The sequence below is a fragment of the Corythoichthys intestinalis genome, chromosome 15, assembly GCF_030265065.1.
Source record: "Corythoichthys intestinalis isolate RoL2023-P3 chromosome 15, ASM3026506v1, whole genome shotgun sequence".
Taxonomy (NCBI): Eukaryota; Metazoa; Chordata; class Actinopteri; order Syngnathiformes; family Syngnathidae; genus Corythoichthys; species Corythoichthys intestinalis.
The window spans coordinates 20004712-20026135 of record NC_080409.1 but is presented as its reverse complement, the minus strand read 5'-3'; the positions used below and the strand labels follow the sequence as shown (position 1 = coordinate 20026135).

The following is a 21424-nucleotide window of genomic DNA, read 5'->3' as shown; positions in this document are numbered from 1 at the left end:
ATACTTTTCGGATGGTAAATCGCTACTTTTTTCCCCTGCTTTGAATCCCGCGGTTTATCCAGTGCGGCTTATTAACAGATTTTTACATGCTAATGAGCAGCATGTATTTTGCTATAAATATTCGATAATACAGCCAGGACATCTACAGCTTATAGTCCAGTCCAACTGCAAAATATGGTGTATGCAGCTTATAGTCAAGTGCACCTCGAAGTCCCAAAACTTTACTTTGACAAGTATTTATAAGATTTGCAATGCTTAATTAATAACAATGTGATTTAGTGATTATTTAACAAAGTTGTTCAAACCTCAGCATTTCAGGCTCTCAAATGACTCATCCATTCACATAGTCCTTCATCAAAGCAAATTGATCAATTATATCAATGTTTTCTTATTATATTTCATTATTATTATTATTATTATATTTCATTATGACATCCATGATTCGTTGTCTTAAAATAAGACATTTGCGGACATCTGCTTATACATGAGAAAAGAATGATCAACATTTTGCCCATTTTTGGGCATGTTCCGGACCAAACTATTGTAAATCAATCAATTACGGTATTTTTTCCCCTGCAATGTCAATTTGAAATGTCCTGTTTTTGGATAAGAGAATGGGGATTTTTTTTTTTTTTTAATTGTTTCAAGAAATCCTGGTCTTTAGAGTACACGTGGTTATTGCTGAGTAATAACTGGTGAAATACTTTTGAAGTGCGGAGTAAACTATGGCACCATTGTAGCGATGTAGTGAGAAATTTAAAACAAAGTGAAAAGTTATAAGAAGCACGAGTCTGCAAAGTGAAGAAATGGCTGACATGTATCACGGCGTGTGTGATGACGTTGCCATGCATAGCAGCTTGGACAGGAATATTCCAATTGATTTACAACAGACTTATCAGCATTTTGGCCCGTGACATTCTTTGGCAGAGACTATTAGCATTTACACCTACTCCAGCAGCGTTCGCCGCCTGTTTGTGATGCCAAGCAAGGACCCACAACCGCAAGGAATAAAATTGCACCTCATGTAAGCAAAATAGAAGAACAGATGCACCTCTTGAGGTCAACTGTGGTGACGTTGAAGACGACGCCTTTCAGCCACAGGATCATAAACAGTCGTTGGGAGAAAGGACAGTTTCCAATGCTCTCTCCATCGCTTCCAGCCTACAGTAAATAAAGACAATTTTAATCAGCAATGTCTCTTTTTTTAATATGCTAATCATAATTTAAAAAAAAATACATTCCTGCCATCCTCTTATAGTACATTATTTGCAAGCATGTCAGTCAAAAGCATAGACTAATGTCTCAAAACTAAAAACAAATTATACCCTAACCACTGCATTGATATTACTTCACCAGAGCCCGTTACAAAAGTGTTTCTCAATTATTTTCTGTTACACGTCCCGCAAGGAAAAGGTAAACGTTTCGCGCCACCTAGCTTTCTGCCAGCACTGTAAATAGTATCGTTTGTCTATAAAATTATTATAAGTACACCTCTACATAACACTGTTTCCTTGTTGACATTAAAAACAAAGTAATTTAGATCAACTTACAATAATGTATAACTTTACTAGCATTGTTTTTGTTTTTAACAGAAAAGACTGAAAGCGCATCAATTTGCCTGAATCCAAAAAAAAAGTAACATCCAAACTCTAAACATACGTACATTCAAGGTACATTTTTTGACCATTTGATACCAAAAAAATGAAATTTAAGAAAATCAATGAAAAATACATTCATATTGATTAGCAACATTAACTCAGAGCACAATAGGGGTGTGACAATATATCGAAATGGTGATATATCGTGATACTTTGTATCCCAAAAGGATATCGATATGCTACTGCCAAGAATCGAGATATCGTTTTAAAAAGGTGTCACTGTTAAAAAAAAAAAGAAAAGGGAAACAACAAGTTGCTACCAAAATTTTCCACCATAATAGCATCTCAGTTAACTAACTATAAGCCTGCATTGATGGAGCTTGACGCCCAGTTTTTTAGACTGGGAACGTTTGTTCATTCGAAACCAGAGCATTTACAGTTATTCTGTCCGATTTTCAGGGCATTTACAGGTCACTTGTTGTTCATTTTGGGGCATTTACAGGTCATTTCCTGTTGAGTTTGAGTCTCTGCCTATTGATTCGGGTGATTCCCAGGTCACTTCCTGTTCTGTAACTGAAAATAAACAGGAAGTGACCCATTGTATACCCCAAAATCAACAGCAAGTAACTGAAAATCAACAGGTTAATGACCTTAAATGGCCCAAAATTACCTGGCTGTCACTGACGAACATTCACTCGCTGCCACCCTCCTAGTTCAAATAGATTGGACGTCTACAAGTGATAAGCTTCTGCTGTGAATTGGAATGAGTTTGTTTTTCTGTTCATTAGTTGTCTGTAGAATATCTTAGAATAATTTCCTGACCAATGTATCGATAATCGTTGTATCGCCATATCGTCAGATCATCATCGTGAGCTTTGTATCGCAAATTGTATCGTATCGTGAGGTACCAAGAGGTTCCCAGTCCTAGAGCACAATATGGCAAACAATTTGATCCCAAAAAAATATTATTATTATAATAATACAACATGTCATTGGACAGAGGGAGTTTTTTTTTTTTTTTTTGTTTTTTTTTCAGCACTTGTATCGTCCAGCATGACAGAGACCATGTCTAATACTGCAGCCAGTATTAGCTCCTTTGCTATGGTGTGGGGGTATTAGCACTGAGCACCTTATATGATACTAATAGTAACAGTGCTTGCTGGTTTACTGATGTAGAACTCATACAGCGGGATGATTTTTGGCAATATTCGGCACGTTTACACATAAAAAAAATAAGCGGCTTATCAATGCGATTAGGGTCTAATGTATTTAAGTGACGTCTTTATTGATTTGGCTTATGCTGTCCACTGCCAACAGTAGACATACTGGTCTTTACTTGTCTCCCACTGTATTAAGGGTTAGAGTACCTAAACATGCTGCTGAAGGACATGATGTGTTTGCGTCTGTAAACCCATAAATACACTGAACTTAGTTGCTATCCCCACTTCTGGGAAATGATTGAATTAAACTTTACCCATTGAAATCAAATCATGATTTTTGGCATGCCCTCTTTAGCTCTTTGATAATGGCTGACCAAATGCAACTTCATAAAGGATGACGTTAAGTAATCATTTCTTATTAAAAACACATTAACATTAAAAATAACCAATAAGAGCATGGAATATCCCTGACCCCCCCAAAATGCACTTCGTTGTGGTGTTTGAGTAGAGTAAAAATCAGTGCAGATTTTTTTTTTCTTGCCCAGCAGAAAAAATGCGGGTCTGAAGAGGTTAATGCTACATACGCTTTGTCATATTTCTACGTCTTAGCTTTCGGGAGACTTCATATATTCTGCTCTTTGCTGTGTGCGCTTGTTTTGTGAAAAAATACTGCGCATACTCTGAAAGTAAGAGCGCGACAATGCCACCCACTGAGTGGATGTACAATTACATGTTATTCTAGTACGGCAAAAAAAATATGTTCCTCAAGGTCACATGCGCCCCCTACAGCATCACTTTGCGCCTCCAATGGGGGGGTGGGGATACTATTTTCGAAGGACTCCCTAACAAACACTTGTTTTACAGGTGAGTGGTTGCACTTGAAAGAGTGGCGTAAAGAAAATAGACTGCATTCTCTTTTGCTTGATCACACTTTGTGGAGGCATTTAAATCTGGAGGACTACTTTCCAGAGTAAACGGAAACCTCTGAAGTGACTCAGACATGCTGGCTTCTTGTTTCCTATAATTCTAGACTGCACAAACATGAGTGAGGAGTGGTGGGGAAATGAGATCAATGCCAGTGGTGTGTGTGCGCCCTGTTAATCAAGATTCATATTTCATTGTTCCACCACAGACTAAAAAAATAATATCAGAAACACGTTTTTCCTCAAATATATTACTTGACAAAATGTACAACTCCAGATCGGCAAAGTATAAGTTTGAAATATAAAAGTGTTAGAGAAGACCTTGATTTGAAAACAGGAAGAAGAAAAAAATCCAAATCCGTCGATGAATGGAAGACTTTGTTTTAAAATTCCTTTCTGGTGTGAACAGTCTGTCTGCTGTTGTCCACTCTGTAACACACAGTGAGATGACCCTCTTTCATCTGCTGGCTTCCATTGTACGGCAGCTGTTTTCCAACAACCTCCCATCCACCTTTCAGTTTGAAATTTATATTGGAAGGCTTGACTAATTCTGCAAATGGATGAATGAAAAGAAGATTGGCTTATATCAGCTGAACTTCCATTCCATTAACCTGAAAAAATGTTGTGATGAATCCATTTCCCTCACATCTATCATTCATTCAAGTAGATTCAGGTCTAGATCAAGGGTGACAATACAGTAACACACAGCAACTGTTACCATGACAATCCCAGACACACATGACATGAACAGGTTAACCATGATTTCCATTTTTTAAGAGGAAAATGCAATGAGATGTTATTTACAAACAGTTCTACAAGTTAAGAACAAACTTAATTATTTCTAATTGTGATCACCAATGTGGCAACCACAATCAGATTAACCTTATCATCTACGATGCTTACATTTAAAATGCCGTACATGAACTCAAGTATTTATCTACGGGTTGTCAGCCAACCACCATGGGGTAAGGCTTCATTAAACCGTTTGAATTACCAGTGAGCAACCCCTGGCGAGTAATGGCGACAGAACAAAAATTGACACAAAATTTTGAAGTGAACAGTTGTTGCCTTAAAAGGTTGAACAATCATAGTCCAGACTTTTTTCAGCTTCAATGCAAGTGAAGTAAGGTAACAGCATGTTTATTCAGTTGGACCAGGAGTCGGGAACCTGCAGTACAACTCACGAGCCATATCAGGCTCTTTGATTAGTGCATCTAGCCCTCAGCCAACCCGTTGAGGCCATTTCAAATGTGGAACCATGTTTATTTACAAAACAAAACACAGGCCTATTAATTAAATTAATAGAATTAAATCTACATTTATTCACACACCAATTTCCTTTATATTGTACATCCACCCACATGTCTTGTGTATGCATATTGATTATCAAATACATGAGTAGACAAGGGGGGGCATCTTGAAGTGTTTGTTATTGTTTGTTTTCAATTGAAAAACTTCACTGTTTTTCAAAAATGTCAAAAATGTTTAATTTTCACTCAACTGATTTGACCTACTTTTAAGTTGTCAAAAATGCCCTCCTGTTCAAAAGTTTTCTTTCCTCAGAAAAGAGAGATTTTAAGCTTTCCAATGATGTACCACACATGCATACAGGGCTGGCCAAAAGTATTGGCACCCCTGCAATTATTTCCGATAATGCTCATTTTCTCCCAGGGAAAGATTGCATTTACAAATGCTTTAGCAGTAATATCTTCATTTATTTTACTTGCAATGAAAAAACACAATAGAGAATGAAAACAATTAAATCATTATCATTTTACACAAAACTCCAAAAATGGGCCAGACAAAAGTACTGGCACCCTGAGGCTAATACTTGGTAGCACAACCTTTAGACAAAATAACTGAACAACCGCTTCTGGTATCCATCAATGAGTTACCGACAATGCTCTTCTGGAATTTTTGACCATTCTTCTTTGGCCAACTGCTTCAGGTCTTTGAGATTTGAAGGGTGCCTTCTCCAAACTGCCATTTTCAGATCTCTCCACAGGTGTTCTATGGGATTCAGATCTGGACTCATTGCTGGCCAATTTAGAAGTCTCCAGTGCTTTCCCTCAAACCATTTTGTAGTGCTTTTTGGGTTATTGTCCAGCTGGAAGACCCATGACCTCTGAGGGAGACCAAGCTTTCTTACATTGGGCCCTACATTATGCTGCAAAATTTGTTGTTAGTCGTTAGACATCACACGGTCAAGCAGTCCAGTGACAGAAGAAGCAAAGCAACACCAAAACATCAGGGAACCTCCGCCATGTTTGACTGTGGGGACAGTGTTTTCTTTGAAGGCCTCGTTTTTTTCCTGTAAACTATGTTGATGCCTTTTCCCAAAAAGCTCTATTTTTGTCCCATCTGACAAGAGAACATTCCTCCAAAATGTTTTTGGCTTTTCCAGGTAAGTTTTGGCAAACTCCAGCCTGGTTTTTTATGTCTCTGGGTCAGAAGTGGGGTCTTCCTGTGTATCCTACCATAGAGTCCGTTATCATTTAGACGCCGACGGATAGTACGGGTTGACATTGTTGTACCCTCGGACTACAGGTCTATCTTATTTTATCTGATTTTATCTGTGTTTGTTTTTGCTTTTACTCTTTTATTCTTAGTCTCTTTATTTTCTTTTTACATGGAAATGTCGCTTTGAGATTTGTTTTTCAAATGTGCAGTGCATTATGAATAAAATGTATTATTTTTATTATTATTGTCCATTTTTCTTCTCCGTCCACATCTAGGGAGGTTAGCCACAGTGCAATGGGCTTTACACTTATTGATGACACTGCGCACGGTAGACACAGGAACATTCAGGTCTTTGGAGATGGACTTGTAGCCTTGAGATTGCCCATGCTTTCTTACAATTTTGCTTCCTCAGACACTTTCGTCTTCTTTCTTTACTCCATGCTCAATGTGGTACACACAAGGACACAGGAGAGAGGTTGAGTCAACTTTAATCCATTTTAACTGGCTGCAAGTGTGATTTGGTTATTGCCACCACCTGTTATGTGCCACAGGTAAATAACAGGTGCTGTTAATTACACAAATTAGAGATGTATCACATGATTTTTCAAAGGGTGCCAATACTTTTGTCTGGCCCATTTTTGGAGTTTTGTTTAAAATGATAATGATTTATTATTTTTTCCATTCTCTTTTGTGTTTTTTTAATTGCAAGCAAAATAAATATAGATAGATAGAAGATATTACTACCAGAGCATTTGTAATTGCAATCATTTTCTGAGAGAAATTGATTATTATCTGACAGAATTGCAAGGGTGCCGATACTTTTGGCCAGCAGTGTATAGGACAATTTTGAAATCTGGCCAAATTGGGGGTCTCAGAGCGGAACTTGTACACAGCAGGCTATATATGGCGGAAAACACTCAGGTGACGAAGTTCCGCTCTGAGACACTGCAGGACAGCTTGAAACTTGTTTGGATGTTAGTCGAGGTTGTTTATCCACCATCCTATACACACACACACACGCATACACTGTATGGCTCTCGTGCAATCATATTTTAAAATACGTTAGGCGTTTTGGCTCTCTTGGTCAAAAAGGTTATCAATCCCTGAGACAGACTGTGGTGAATTTAAAATTCCTTTTATTATTATCATTTTGAAATTTTATTCCATTCATTTTACAGTTTCATTATCAATTGAAGACCATTACAGACTGTTTGAAAGTTGTGCAGTTAACCCTAACGTGATAAATAATGGTGATTACAATATCAAATATAATTGAGATTATCGTTTTTGTCCATTATTATGCAGCCCTAGTAGCCCCCAAGACCTCTTTATCCTAAATAACCAACAGCAGCTGACAATGACACTGGCCACTCCACATTCTCTCTATAACTCCACTATCACAGCTGCGGCAGTGCCTTAACAGAATAGAATGACGTTCCCCACCGAAGACAATTAAGGCAGATAGAGAGGCAAATTACAGGAAATGGGAAGGCATTAGCAATGGCAGGTAGTGCTTTTTGCCAGGCAAGAATAAGGACAAATGAATACTTAGGAAGGGAGTAGGAAGGAATCCTCAAAGGCAGAACGTTTTAGGGCTCTGCGCAGTTCTTCCTTCTCTTCCTCCATCTCTCACTTTTTCTCCTTATCCTGGGCCCCTCTGTTGAGTCTGGGGGGTCCGGGTTTGCTATTGGAGGGGAGGAGGGAGAAACTATTCCAGAAATGTCCTGTTAGTCCCGTCAAAGAGAGAGCTTTGTTTACTTTACGTGATGATGCTGTTGGTGGGGTTGAATTTCACAAGCGGTGTTTTCATTAAAAACAGTTCAAAGTAAAATCCAAGTCACGTGAAGTTCTGGAATAATTAATTTGAAGAGCTGAGTAAAATAACAATAGGGCCATCATGTCATGACTTGTGAATAATGGTGTGACAAAATATCAAAAGGGTCATATATTGTGATACTTTGTATCCCAAAAGGTTATCGATACGCTCTTGCTAAGAATCGCTATATCGTTGGGGCGCTTACAGGTGGCTTTTTGTTCATTTTAGGGCATTTACAGGTCACTTTCTATTGAGTAAATGCCTACTCATTTGGGGAGATTCTTGGGTCACTTCTGGTTTTGTAACTCAAAATAAACCGGAAGTGACTCATAAATGCACAAAAATCTACAGGAAGTGACTAAAAATCAACAGCAAATGGCCTGAAATGCGCCCAAATTAAACTCATTGGTAACCATTGACCGCTATAAACAGCCAATCTGTTTGAAATGGGAGGGATGGCAACAAACTTTCCTTCGCTACCACCCTTCCAGCTCAAACGGATTGGACATCTACAAGACTACAAGTGATAAATTTATTCCAATTCACAGCAGAATGATAAAAATGGCTTGTTTTTCTGTTTATTAGAATGATTTGCTGACCAATGTATCGATAATCGCTGTATCGCCGTATCGTGAGATCATCCTTATCGCAAGCTTTGTATCCCAAATCGTATCGTATCGTGAGGTACCAAGAGGCTCCCACCCCTACTTGTGAAGCTATCAAAAATAAAGGTAATGCGTTTAACAAGGTTGCTAAGATCTGGTCTACAGTCAGAGCTCTACTATAAAAGCATGACATTCAAAAAGAGCTCCTACAGAACATTCTATACAGAAACAACACAAAGCTGTTTTTGTTTTGTGTTTTGGCCACGTCACCAGTTAGCAACTGGCAGCCCTCCTGCACTGTTGAAGTGGGGCTGTAGTTCACATCCCAACAGAACATGGGAACAAGACAAGACATTTATTCTGAAGTCCTTATAAAGTTCGTAACTTGGAAAGGCGGAACATTTTTCCATGAAGTTAAAGAAATTGTTCATAGTACCCATTCTGTTGTCTCCCAAGAAAAGATCATAACAGACACCATTGCAGTCAGTTACATCATCCTTGACAAATCTTTAGCCCTCTGATGTACATAATAGGCAATATTAAAATCTGAGGTAACGCAGGACACGTCACGATTGCTAACAGGCTCACTAGCTTAAATCAACACTTTTTTTTCTTTTTTTTAGGAGACTCATACAGCTGCTGAATGGAGTGCATGAGTCATGCCTAAGATAGCTCATAGGCAGCAGTGCACTCTATTTGGTCTTTTTGAACAGAAGAAACAATAATGTACTCTCAAGTTTTCTCTCTCAAACATGGTGATCAAGGGCCAAAAAAATACTGACCATAATCGTGTTTCACACTTAAACTGTTTTTAACTCAACCAGAACACAGGTGACAATAGTCTAAAAATGAGCAACCATTAACCATACTTGCTCAAAATTCTGAAGTTCAACCAAAGGCTAGTAAACATGGTTTTGATAGCGTAATAACCAGGGATGGTGTCATTTCATTTACTCATGAATGTTCACTGACTGATTGCCATATCTCACTACTAATGATGATGGATCTTGATGAAATTCGTATAGTTTCTTACATTATTATGTGCATGTTAAATAGTAGAAGGGTCTGCCTTTTTCAAGTAAAATCCCATAACATTTTAAAAGATGGACCTCAACGCTTGTTTGACTGCACCTGAGTTTTGAGCTTATACATTTTTTTGGGACATGTTAATGATTGAAAAACATTCTAAAGGCTTACTGTTGACACGACCATCTTACACTACCTTTTTCATAGACTGTTGATGGGGATCAGAGTTGCAGGACAATAATTCATTTTCAGCCAATGGAAGGTCCACCCAAGCCTAAGATCATAGCCTAATTTTAGTAACTTGGCGTCCCACACTCACCCCTCCCCAACACACTTTATAGTCTAAAATTGGGTGGACTGCTCAACAAGTTCAGGCCACGTTTTGACCGAATAAGGAGCTGACAACGAACAACTCAGCAGCTTTCATCTTAGAGATCTGACATGCAGCAGAGATTTTCATTTGAGGCAGGCGCAGCTCCAGCAATTACATGATAATACCTCTACCCATTTGTTTAACTGCCATGCAAACTCATATAGCTTTAGCACTGTGATATTGGTGTAACGCAAAAGCGGCTAAAAGAAAATTAACATATGCTGTTTGACTAAACCTGATGGAAATGAAAATGGAAAAGTCCAAATAAAATTAAAAGGAACAGCAGCTACCGGCGAATATATCTTTGAGAAGTGTAATGCCATCCTTGCAGCCAGAATTTACCTTACACTACAGCTTGAAGAAAACACAAAATCACAAATGGAAATCATCCTAAATCTGCCACTAAACCAGAATTTGGATGAAAAATTGAAAAGCCATTTATTACATCAAGACTAGTTTCCCATTTCAGTTGCCATAGTGCATTTGAGAAATCATGTCTGGATTAAATTGGCCATGACCAATTATTCCGTGAGACTAACAATGGCCAGAAAAGTCCTTCTGCATAAAAGCAGCACCCATTAGATCCCATGACAGAGCTCTGACTAATGCTTACATCACTCAATGGAAACCTCTCAACTTCCAGTTGGACACGGGACTACTGTGCTGGTGCACTAAAAGAAACCAACTACAGTGGAAAGTTTGAATGTTACTACTACATGTTACTACTTTATTGAAGCTCAGTATGGAACTGTCCAGCCTTAGATTTTGGATGTGCAAGTATACTTTGTTTAACTTTTCATCATTTTATTATTTAATGCCAGAACAAAATTTCTTAAAATTATATTGCAGTCACCGCATTTCAACCAATTCATTTAATCAAACATTTTCTTTCTTTAAAATTCAAATCCAACTATCTGGTACACTGAAAGAGTGGAACAAAGATAATTTACATGTGCTGTTTTATTTGACTATCCTATTGTCTGATATAGCTCATCAGGATTATTCTTCTGATAATGAGAATCTGATATTAAAATAAAACTTTGTTCTTTACATGTCTCTCACGCATGTTTATATACTGGCAGCAAGGCAGCCTCCCAATCACATAATCCTAATTTGAATCTCGGTTGGAACATCTCTGCATGTGGTCTTTGTAAGTGTTTCTGAGACCTTGCATGGGTTTTTCCGGGTACTTCCATTTCCTCTCACCTTACCAAAGCACAGTTCTTACATTAAAAGAACATTCTGAATAAAAAGTGTAAATGTGAACAATTATTTGGATATCTAATTAAATTGAGACCAATCCAGGGTGTACCCTGAAGTCAGCTGGGATCCGTTCCAGTTACCCATAGTAATGAGGCCAAGCTGTATAGAAAAGGGAATCCATCCACAGTTCCCATCAGACATGCATAAACACAGAGAGAGGCATTACACCATTTAGACATAAAAGCACGTCTCCAAGATGTTTCTTGGCTTTCCCATGGCTGCTCCCAGCCTCTGATTCTCCTTTACACCTTTTTATATTTTTTTACACCGATTTTTAACCAATTTAAACATTTAATTTTTAACGCTAACCCCAAATTTGAAAAAATAAATAAATACATTTTAATGTTTTTTTAAGCACTGCAAACATAACAGTTACGATATGATATATATATAAAATAAAACAATGATTTGTAAATGTATACATGCATATATCTTAACATTTTTAAATGAAATGTTTTTTGTTTTTGTTTTTATTGAAAATATCCACGATTGACTCTGGGCGCGAAGCTTGAAATGCGAATTTGCGAGGGATACTGCATGTGTATTTTAGTGTGCAGTTTAATCACTTTTAACATGTGTGCGTCAGTCAGACCAACTTTGTGATTTACTTTTTTTCCCCCACCATCCGTCCATCTGCTCCAGACATTGTTTATCATCCAAGGCTGTCTGCACTTTATTAAAGCAAACGTAATCTATTCTCATCTTCCCCAGTCTTTGCTTCACATAAAAACAGTGTCTGAGCTTTGAAGGCCAACTGTGGTGTGATGTTTAAGTACCCAAATACAACCTTACCATTAGAGCAGGGCGGTAAACCGAAAATTTACCGTTACAGAAATTCTTCATGATGACCGACGTAATTTTGACCATGTCGGTAAATTCGGTAATTTAATAAAACAAGAAAATATAGTCTTTTCAACCCGCTTTGACTGTGTTGTTCGACTATGTTCATTCCCCTTTAAGAAAGCAGACAGTGTGCTTACGTATGGAGTCATGTGGTTTTCAGCAGGAAGCCAAAAAAACAGAAGCCCGGTAGGCTAACGCTAGCGGCTAACGCTACAAGTAAACGGGATGGAGTTGGGTTTAAGTTAGCTTCTCCAAACTTTTACCCGACATTAATTAAACTCTTGGCGGGTTCCAGACGGGCTTTCACCCGCTGTCCTCCCTGGTTCTCACGATTTCAGGAGAGGATGTTTTTAGTGCTTTCTTCTGGTAGCCAAGCCAGAGGCTAACGCTAGCGGCTAACAGCGGCTACAAATGAACATGATGGGAGTCGGACAGCGGCTCTCACCTTGTCAAAACGGCTGAAATTAATGAGTGGACTGGGCACGGACTTCATGTAGCAATCATTGTGTGGCGTTATTTGGTATCTCTGTGATTTCTCTGAAAGCTTTCATGATGGCAAAGCACTCAGCATAAAGTATAATCCAACAATGAAGCATATACATAATATGACAGTTTAATGGCCACAGCTATTTTTCTGTATGTGTTTGCGTTATTCTGCCATCATACAATCTTAAATGTTTCATTGGCATCAGAGCAATACAGCTTTAATCTGGTTGTGTCTGTGTGGGGGGTGCATGTATTAAAAAATGTTCTGGAAAAAGAAAAAACGGAAACTTTGACATAAACACTTGTGTTGAATAATTATGTCACAGCAGCCATTACCAATAAGTTGTCTGAAGTGTACTGTTAAAGCTGCAAGTCATTTGTGTTAGAATGACATGTTTGCACAGTCGTCATATTGATTTTTAAAAGGTTGTACATTTTTCAAGTCATACAAGCTGTTATAAATGTTCACACTAGAATTGTTATTGTTTACAAGTTTTTTTAATACTTAATGTTTAGAATGCATGTGCAATTGTTAAATTGAAAGCTGGTAAAAATAATAATAAATAAAGTAATAAATTTGACGAGAACTTAATTTGTATTCCATGCATTGATTCAAATTTTCAAATTATATAACAGTCCGCTTGGGCGAATTTATCGTCATTTATCGTTATCGAGGTAAATCTGCTCGATTTATCGTGATACGTACTTAGGGCCATATCGCCCAGCCCTACTTACCATGTATTAAAAAATTACAGTACTCAACATACTGTTTTTTAATCCTGCATCAGCTTAAAGCTACTGCGCTAAACAAACAACCAATGTAAACATTAATTTTGTCTTTTCAACAAGTACGATAAACTGTTTTTATACCGTGGTCCAGTTTTCGTGGTCCTGCAATATCTATATTATTTATATCCACTTTTTATATATATCTATATGACATTAAGTTTGCATTGCATTTTGTTTAGTCTAAACACCTTAAAAACAAATAACACCAAATCAGCATAGTGCAAGGGTGAAAATACGCTACATACGTAAATGAAACTGAACGAACGCATTGAGCCACAGTTTATATAGCAGTAATCTACTTCATTTATGCTTTAAAAAGTACCATTAACACAGAAAGGATTGAAATGTTTTATGACACATTACTCAAATAGTGCTCAGCCCTGCATCACACATGTGAGAAGAGGGCACAGTCCAAAGAAGGAGGGGTAGAAGGAAATAGTTGGCCACATCATGTGTAAACTTGGTCTGCAGATGACATAATCTTTCTTGTAGACAGTGAGAGAAATGTTTTCCTACAAACTCTTCCCCAACAAAAGCTACTGTTTACGTGAGCAACAGTGGAAGAGGATTTTCCTATTTGTTGAACCAAATCCAAAATGGGAAAACAAACAGACCACCCTAAAGTATGACGAAAGCAAATTAAACGTGTTCTTCACACCTTTAGACTACAGATATCTCATGAAGCAAGGCAAGGGCGTAGGTTTGCATAGGGACGGGAGGGACATAACACTATCAATTTTTAGGATGCTCAAATTGTCCCCACCAACTTTTAAGCAACTTTATTTGCGTTCTATAATGACTTTTTAGATTGTCTTCCCATGGGTTTTAAGGATAGAATTGACCTTACCATTATTTAGTGAATGATTTTCATTATGTTCAGACTTACATTTACCCCTTTTCACTTGCTGAATGTGCCAGTCCATTTTTTCCTCAAACGCACGTTTGATTGGTTGATGACTTATACAACATGTCGACAACATACTCAACCCCCTTTGAAGAGGCGGGATATTAGAAGGTTTTTTTGGGCCAGCAGCAGTCACTTGCCACGTTTACATGGAGCCAAATATTCCAATTACAATCGGAATATTTCTTCAAACCGAATAAATGTGTTCCATATAAACACCTCATTCAGAATGAACAGGCCCAAACCGAATGGAATTTCATTCCGATTCACAGGGGTGGAATATTCCTTTTCCCAAACCGATTAGAAGTAAAATTATATCATGTAAACAGGGAAGCGGAATGGTGTCTGGTTGCGTTCTTTCTGCGCATGCTCCGTACTGACGTGGTGACGTCACTCGGTGACGTAAGTAACGTCACTTGCAACATGGCTTCCAAGCACACGCATAGCGCACCCACACAACTTTTTAAATGAACGGCATATCATTCTGAAGTTTTGTTTCCACTCGAAAAGTTAAAACAGCAGCTGATCTGACGATCGATCTCCATGTTTTGCAACGTGACGCTTTGTTTTGATTAATCTGCGCATGTCAGACGGCAGTTGTCAAACGTCCTTTCGGAATAAAGGCAGTCACATGTAAACGCTGGATCGGAATAGATGAAGTGACATGTAAACAGCTGATGTGAAATTTCCATTCGGAATGATTTGAATCGGTATGAATAAAAGTCAGCATGTAAACGTGGCTATTGTGAGTAATGTAAAAAGATATCAATGTTGTGGAAGTGGGGAGCACACCACAAATTTTGCTACTGAGAGTCTGACCTGCATCAGAGCATAACATCAAACTGTTTGAATTTGCCAACCTGCAAAACGTGAGTAGGAAGCTGCTTAGAGAGAATTGTTGTCCTGTATGTTTTCTACTCTTAACATTAATTAAACCGTGAGAAATGTGGTGAACCGAGGTTTACCGCCTTCACCCCAATTTTCATTTTATTTTATTTATGAGGTCTTAAAGCGTCCCAAAGGAGCTTTCATTTTTTGTCAAGTTTGGCTGTGCTTGTGGATATAAGCAGTAGTGTTTTACCTGAAGGAAGGCTCAAATTTTATTACAGTCAAGTTGAATGGTCTTAGATGTTTATTTTTTCCATTCCTGAATAGTGAAGAGATTTTTAACAAGTTTGTATTAATCGTGTACGTTAATATAATTTAAGTCATGTTCAACTATTACAATTTAAATTTGCTAATAAAATCCAGACATTTATTCTGGAAGAGTTCAAAATGTTTCTTTATTAGTTTTTTTTTAAACAAAGGTTTGAATTGAACGGTGTATCACCTATACCAATACTGTACATATGAAAGTTAGTATAAGTCAATCCAGAATTATTTTGCATTGATCATTTAGCCCATCAATTATTTAGGTTCGGTATTGTCCCTACCAATGTTGAGACCAAAACTACGCTTTTGAAACAAGGATAAACCCTTATTAGTTCATCTAAATTCTTTGAGTGCCATTGACAAAGATGGACGTCCAATCATGCAGCTCTTCTGCGGTAAATTCTAATTAGTTTGTCACTTGTAGACGTCCAATCCATCTGACCCTAAAGGCTGGCAGCTAATGAACGTATGATGCCAGACTCCAAACTTAAATGGATTGGACGTCTATTTCCGTCAATGGTAGCCTTTGCAATGAGTTAAACTGGAAAATAAAGCGACCAATGAAGTGGTCAGAGAAACATGTACACTGACTGCCTGACCACTCAGTCAATTCAATGCAAATCTCCCCCACAAAGCACTCCAGCTCCTTATGTGCCAAACGTTCAACCCCACCCGCCCCCTTTTCTTGTCCCTTTCTCTCCTTTTCCCGCTCTGGTCAAGAAAACGCAAGGAGCCATCCATGCAATCTGTTTTAACACAGGAACAACAAAGAGTCGCGATTTCAGTTAAAAATGAAAAGGATCAGACGCATCACCGCCTTGGGAAGTGATGCACAAGCGCCACCAACAATACAAGTTATTGTGAAAACAGTATTCTTTGTCTATGAAACAGGATCACTCAACATCTTTTCCAGCCTACAATGTCAAGCTGACCCATAATCAAAAATCCAAGTCTGGTTTGATAGCCTCATTTCCCATAGCCGAGGCCATACAATCCCAAAATGTAACTGCAGGGTTAACCTATGTATGGCGCTCTACTAAGCAGACAATAGCCGATGGATATGGTAACGCTACTCCTAGAAATGGTTTCAGCCCACCACATGGCAATAGCTAACAGTCCATTCGTCTTGTGTCGGGCACCCCCCAAAATAACAAACAGGTCAGTGTCGCGTCCTGGTTTTTCAAACAGCAATTTGCTCAATACATTGAACTTTTGCCACGTAAATCTTACCTTGACAAACAGCTCAATAACTGGCTCGTTATCCGCCTTTACGCCGTTCTGCGGTACCGACAGTGACATGGCGACAGCTACTTTCTTCCAACTTTAGCTGGGAGGAAGACGACTTTTCTTCTAGTCTACCACGCCCAACGTTAATCGGTTGTCTTATCCACTAAAAGTCCCTTTTGGTGTACTGAGGTCCACGCTGCGCTTTGTCTGCCCGAAGAGCCGTCCGCGGCTGCTGGCGTTTACTAAAGCCGACAAGATAGAGTGGGGTTGGGCTGGGCTGGCCAAATGGTCTTGTCCTAACGTCGCCGTAGGATTCGACAGGAGGTGGAGTTACGTCACTGGAGAGCGATGTGTGCTCGGAAAAACCGGGAAGAGCAAAATATTTTTGGACTGCTTTTGAAGTCTATTTTTTCATGATTCTACTCGCCCCTATAATTTTGAATTTAGAAGACATTACTGGTCCTTCTAAAAAAATTGCATATTGTGATAAAGTTCATTATTTTCTGTAATGTATTTATAAACATTAGACTTTCATATATTTTAGATTCATTACACACAACTGAAGTAGTTCGAGCCTTTTATTGTTTTAATATTGATGATTTTGGCAAAAAATAATAATAAAAAATCCCTATCTAAAAAAAATAGCATATCATGAAAAGGTACTCTAAAGAAGCTACTAACCCAATCATCTGAATCAACGAATTAACTCAAAACCCCTGCGAAAGATTCCTGAGGCTTTTAAAAACTCCCAGCCTGGTTCATTACTCAAAACCGCTATCCTGCCGACCTGACTGCTGTCCAGAAGGCCATCATTGACGCTCTCAAGCAAGAGGCTAAGACACAGAAAGAAATTTCTGAGCGAATAGGCTGTTCCCAGAGTGCTGTATCAAGGCACCTCAGTGGGAAGGAAAAAGTGTGGCAGGAAACGCTGCACAACCAGAAGAGGAGACCGCACCCTGAGAAAGATTGTGGAGAAGGGCCGATTCCAGACCTTGAGGGACCTGCAGAAACAGTGGACTGAGTCTGGAGTAGAAACATCTACTCAAGTATTGAGTGCATAGCTGATATAATTAATTGAAGGTTGACTTTTTTTGTATTAAAAAACACTTTTTTGTATTGGTCAGATGAAATATGCTAATTTTTTTAGATAGGGATTTTTGGTTTTGACAATTTTGCTAAAATCATCTATAGCAAAACAATAAAAGGCTTGAACTGCTTCAGTTGTGTGTAATGAATCTAAAATATATGGAAGTCTAATGTTTATCAGTACATTACAGAAAATAATTAACTTTATCACACTATGCTAATTTTATTAGAAGGACTAGTATTTGTTTCTGAACTTACCCAAGATATAATAGTTATGAATATTTAATCAATTTTATCAGTGTTTGTGCTAAGTTTTTTTATTCGCAAACAAAAGTTTGCAAAGAAAAATCCTATACCGTGGTACCTCGACATACGAAGTTAATTTGTTCCTGGACCTTGTTTGTAAATCAAAATGGTCGCATGTCGAGCAGGATTTTCCCCATAAGATTACATTATAATTCCATTAATTCGCCCCACAGCCCAAAAACCTACACTAAATCCTTAATAAATACTGCTGGTACTATTGCGAATACCAATTACACAGAGCAAAATAAATTATTAATAGTGATAATCACAATAATTGCTGTAATAATGTAACGAATCGGGTTCTATTGTGGCGGACGTGTTTTGCGTGGGGGAAAGGATTTTTTACTTTCACTTTTCATTTACTGTCGACTGCGGTGGACAGTAGGCATGTTGTGTTGCACAAGGTATTAAATAAATGATTAAAAATCTGACAAAGCTGGCACTATCTTAGGCGATGTTACAATAATAATAATTGTCACCTTTACTTATAAAGACTGGCGAACGGAGGTCGAAAGAGGACCATTGAGATCGTAAACATTCTACGGCCGTATTGTCGAGACAGTTCACTCTCATATTTTTCTTGTTGTCAACATGTCAGGGTTGTGTGAGTACATTGATCCCTCGCTACTTCGCCCTTCAAACTTCGCGCTCTCAGTCCATCACAGATTTTTTTTCAATTAAAAAATAAATACAGATGAGCGGTCCAATGCCAATAGCGTAGTCAATCTTTCTTCCTCCCTTCCTCTCACTGTTCTTTGATGGTCAGACAGTGTACTGGAGTTGCTTATTAAAGGTAACGATGATTGACAGACAGTTAAGCTTTGATCTTGCCAGAGACGCTGGTAAACAGAGACTTCAAAGCACCACATTCGTCAACATCATTTAACTTGTTAAACAGTTGCTGTGGCATAGACATCATCATTATTGACGGGACAGCTCGGCCATGCACTGCGCAACTCCTTCAAGCAGGGGGCCGCCCACATCAAGAGGAGCTATAGACCCTACTCACCAACGTCACAGAATGACGTGTCGCTGTATCCGGCCGCCATATTGTCAGTCATTGTTTATCCGTATTCTCAATGGTTTCAATTTGTTGTGCAATTTATAGTGCAATTCATGGAAGCCCCGGTGCTTTCAGACACTGTAAACTCATTGGATGCGTTGCATAAAAGGCGTTATGTGGAAAAGCTTCAGTCTATCCATTCGCCAGATCCATATTTGATGCCTAAATCGATATTTTTCGAACCACTGTCTTCGCCCTCTCTGCCTGACATCTGCTACCCTGATATCTACAACCATCTTGTCCACACAAAATCAGCCTATTCTCACGAAAGTTTGAAAAACGTTAAGAGCAGCACTCTAAGCAACATTACCCCATGTGACCCTTTACTTCCAATTTTCTAAAATGGCGACAATAAATTAAAAAAAAAAAAGTTGACTGCAATGGCCGACGCTTCAAGGATAGGTGAATATTGGACTATTTCTTCAATAAAACACGCAACAACTGTGTCTGCCTCATTTGCAAAGAGACAGTCGCTGTTTTCAAAGAGTTCGATGTGACGCGATAATATTACCGAACAAGACACGCTGACATTTACGACATTACAGGGAAGATACGCAGCGAGAAATTATAGCAACTTGAAGCTAGTTTAATTTCACAGCAGCAGTATTTCGCAAGAGCCCGAGTGTCGAAAGAGAACGCCACAAAGACGAGACTGTTGAAATTATGAATTTAAAAAAATAATAAAGCAAATGTGACACACAGAAGGGCTTGCTAAAATTTGTTTAAATATATTGTTCTATGCAAATCAGCCAAGGTAGCCCCCCGCATTTTTACCACACCAAATCTGGTCCCCTTTGCAAAAGGTTTGGACACACCTGTTTAACTGATGATCTGTAGACGAGGCCAGCTTCTTTCACTTGGTACCAGCTAAATATTATTCAAAATGTAATGATTGTGGAAGAATTAAGCATCTTGAATTTGAAACTGTGTTGTCGGCGACTAGCCTCGCAATGATCTTAATTGTGGTTGTCAGCCCCAAACCCTCTAATTATATATTAAATGCATCTTACCAGATATAAAATGACTACTACATAATCTGTGGTAATCGTTTGGAGCCCAGTTTTCTCGTCGAATTGCAGCAGTCCATCTCGCTCTCCTCTCCGGGTCTCTCGGAATAAGGTAGAACTTCAAGTCTCTCCGTCTATCTTCTCTGTTATTGCAACCAACCGCCACACACGCCTTCACCATTTTGATTATTTATGTTAACGAGCAGAAAAACACGCCATAATAGGAGGAATTTTCGTAGCGGTAATGCGTCAACACGACGAGTTGACGGACAATATGGCGCGGAGGCGTGGTTGTGACGTCATGTGAGTAGAGTCTATTCACAAACACGTACGCAGCGAACTAACGGTGGATTTCGGTTCAAAAAGTACGAAAGCTGTACCACATACAAACAGGAAGGATTGTCTCAGGAGTGATTTGTTCGAGGATTCAAGGTAATTATTATATTTTTTTGTACTATGCATGCATTTTGAAACATGCATTTTGAAAAAATGGAGAAATTAGCCACTGAGGCATTGGCGTCATAGTTCGCAATATTTACGTAAAATTGGCCTAAATGCTACCTGCACGTTTTTTTGCTTTTAACCAAGAATCGACACTGTTTTGCATCCGTATTTATAAAGAATTCAGGGATTTAAGCCTTTATTCACAAGAATTTCAACATAAAAAGCTCTTTGTTGTGGTAAGGTGGCGCCACAGTGAACTTAAAGACGAGCCGCACATTCAACATATTGATATAAAATAAATGCTACCTGCACGGTTTCTTTTGCTTTTAACCAAGAATCGAGACAATTTTACGTTCATATCTATAAAGAATTCAGGGATTTAAGCATTTATTCACAAGAATTTCAACGTAAAAAGCTTTTTGTCAATGACTTGCGTCGATGTTGCTCGTTAAGAACACATCACGCAAATAATCGAATCTGATTGCACGGATGATTTTGTTCGGCTCGAGCAGCCGTTAAGGGGGAGGGGACCGGCACATTCAGCAAGTGAAAAGGGATAGATGTAAGTCTGAACATAATGAAAATAATTCACTTAATAATGGTAGGGTCAATTCGATCTTTACAACATATGGTAAGACAATCTAAATTACCTATATATCTGAACTCTTTATATAATGAAATAAGGTTGTTTAAAAGTTTGTGAGGTGAATTTGAGCCTCCTGAAAAGTTGCTAGTGTTATGTCCCTACCGTCCCTATGCAAACCAACACCCTTGAATTATACACTGAAATCAAGAAGACTAATTACTAATTAGCAATTCAAAAAAGTAATAAACTTATGAGAATAAATGTTTTTTCCCCCTGTAGCCTGTGGTTAAAATATCTCTATTTCTGT

At 38.4% G+C, this 21424-nt stretch overlaps 1 protein-coding gene across 2 annotated transcripts in view; it reads right to left on the bottom strand.

Moving 5' to 3' along the window:
• clic4 (chloride intracellular channel 4) overlaps nucleotides 1-16940 on the bottom strand; it is a 30327-nt gene extending 13387 nt beyond the window's left edge. The window contains exons 1-3 of one of the 2 annotated variants that reach the window (XM_057859932.1): nucleotides 16629-16940; nucleotides 4003-4231; nucleotides 1052-1161 (exon numbers count right to left, since the gene is read on the bottom strand). In XM_057859932.1, coding sequence (XP_057715915.1) covers nucleotides 1052-1161; nucleotides 4003-4188 — 296 coding nt within the window. In that variant the 5' untranslated portion in view covers nucleotides 4189-4231; nucleotides 16629-16940. The remainder of the gene's footprint in view (nucleotides 1-1051; nucleotides 1162-4002; nucleotides 4232-16628) is intronic. The other variant, XM_057859933.1, reaches the window with a different exon arrangement.
• Nucleotides 16941-21424: the final 4484 nt, after the last annotated feature.